This window comes from Polyodon spathula, unplaced genomic scaffold (assembly GCF_017654505.1).
Source record: "Polyodon spathula isolate WHYD16114869_AA unplaced genomic scaffold, ASM1765450v1 scaffolds_758, whole genome shotgun sequence".
Classification (NCBI taxonomy): domain Eukaryota; kingdom Metazoa; phylum Chordata; class Actinopteri; order Acipenseriformes; family Polyodontidae; genus Polyodon; species Polyodon spathula.
In genome coordinates, this window is record NW_024472246.1 from 1 (window position 1) to 2024 (window position 2024).

At 39.8% G+C, this 2024-nt stretch overlaps 1 protein-coding gene across 1 annotated transcript; it reads left to right on the forward strand.

The window, feature by feature from the left end:
* The first annotated feature begins 784 nt into the window (after positions 1 to 784).
* On the forward strand, positions 785 to 2018 carry LOC121308594 (claudin-4-like). Its single transcript, XM_041241060.1, has one exon. It carries the CDS (start codon positions 874 to 876, stop codon positions 1504 to 1506), a length of 633 nt encoding a protein of 210 aa, XP_041096994.1. The 5' UTR covers positions 785 to 873; the 3' UTR covers positions 1507 to 2018.
* Positions 2019 to 2024: the final 6 nt, after the last annotated feature.

Below are 2024 nucleotides of genomic sequence, written 5' to 3' on the forward strand. Positions count from 1 at the left end.
CACCCTGGCTTTTTACTTATTGGCTCCATTTTGTTGTGGTAATGCGAAGGCTTTTGTTTAAGCCTCATTGCCACTCCTCAATCATGAGTAAGAGGCATTTAAACAACAACACTGTTTATTGTGGTTCAATACATTCTAGTTTACACCTGTAACACTGACTTGCCATAGAAATGATAAGAGTTAAAATAAAGAAAGAAAACATGGATTTCTAAGGCTTTGGGGGACCTTTTAATGAGTGTTGCAAGATAGTGATGTAATCCTGACTCTTTTCTGGACCCTTTGAATTGAGACGTTTTTGTAGAACAGCATGTCTGCACAGCAGACACACCACATGGTTTCAGTGATTGGTTATCAAATAAGTTTGTCAAAGCATTGCATCACATTTTGCAATTTTTTCACATACTGGAAATATCTGCCAGGACAAACAATAGTGCTTTTATTAAAATGAAATCTATTTGGAAGTATGTATACTATTAAGTGTTTTATTTGGGTTCTATTTTATTAAATACTTCTGTCACAATGATATTTAAAATAAGACCTCAATTGCCATTTTAGCCTTCAGCATTGATTGTTTCTGTCTCTAGTGTTCCTGCTGCCGTGTCTCATTTTGATGTAAATTCATACAATGTGTATCAGGTCTCCCCTTACCATCCTCCCATTGTATGTAACATAAAAGAAAACCAGTTGGGTTTGGTTTTCTTTGCCCACAGCGAGTTTCTGACTGTAAGATAAGAAAGCTTCCCCCTCCCCCAGACAGAGGCATATAACTAGCAGCTCTCACCTCAACCCTGAACATTTCTGAGGAAACACGTATTGTACCAGAGCCTCTGCAGCAGAGTTACTGAAGAAGACAAAAAACAGAAAAGCATCTCGATGGCATCTGTTGGGATTCAGATTCTGGGCATTGCCCTAGCCATAATCGGATGGATTGGAACTATTATCATCTGTGCTCTGCCCATGTGGAAGGTGACGGCTTTCATCGGAAGCAACATTGTGACATCTCAAACCATCTGGGAGGGTCTCTGGATGAACTGTGTGGTGCAGAGCACCGGGCAGATGCAATGCAAGGTCTACGACTCCATGCTGGCTCTCCCTCAGGATCTCCAGGCAGCTCGAGCCTTGGTTGTGATTGCTCTTTTGGTGTCTCTTTTTGCTCTCCTGCTGTCCATCGTTGGAGGAAAGTGCACCAACTGCGTGGAGGATGAATCTACCAAAGCCAAGGTCTGCATTGTCTCAGGCATCATCTTCATCATTGCTGGAGTCCTCACCATGATCCCTGTCTGCTGGTCTGCCAACACCATCATCAGGGACTTCTACAACCCTTTACTCACTGATGCCCAAAGGAGGGAGCTTGGTGCTTCTTTGTACATTGGATGGGGTGCTGCTGGTCTTCTGATCCTTGGAGGAGGTCTGCTCTGCTGCTCCTGTCCCCCTCAGGATAACAGGCCCTACTCTACTAAATATTCTGCTGCAAGATCTACAGCTACAAGCAAGGCTTATGTGTGAAACTTAACAAGATTTAAAGAAGGGACGTGTTGAGTTAGGCTATATGTATGTGTCAGTTTTCTACCTTTCCCTGCCTTTTTATTTGTGTGTAATTGTGTGCTTTCATCTGCTTTGCTATTTTGTACTCTATTTCTTGCAAATGACAAGGAAGTGCTAAAATATGGTACTTCATTGTGGTAAAAAGTGCCACTAACACACAAATTTACTGGTTAATTTGTATATCAGGTACAACTGCTAGTATTTGGAAATAAGAAAAAGCAGGGAAATATTTTACAGCTTTAGAAATAATTACATTTTTGATGGCCTGTGTTCATTTTATTTTATGTATAAAAAACTGTGAGAAAAAACTTGGAATAGAAGTTTGGAACTTTTAGAAATTTTTCTACAAGAGCCTACCTTTTTCTTTATAAGCTAGTAAAGTGGAAGCATACATTGTTTTTTAATTACATTTCAGAATTTTAACAATGTAAACATTTCATTTGTGATTTTTTTCAGATAACCGTGCATATTTAGTTTAT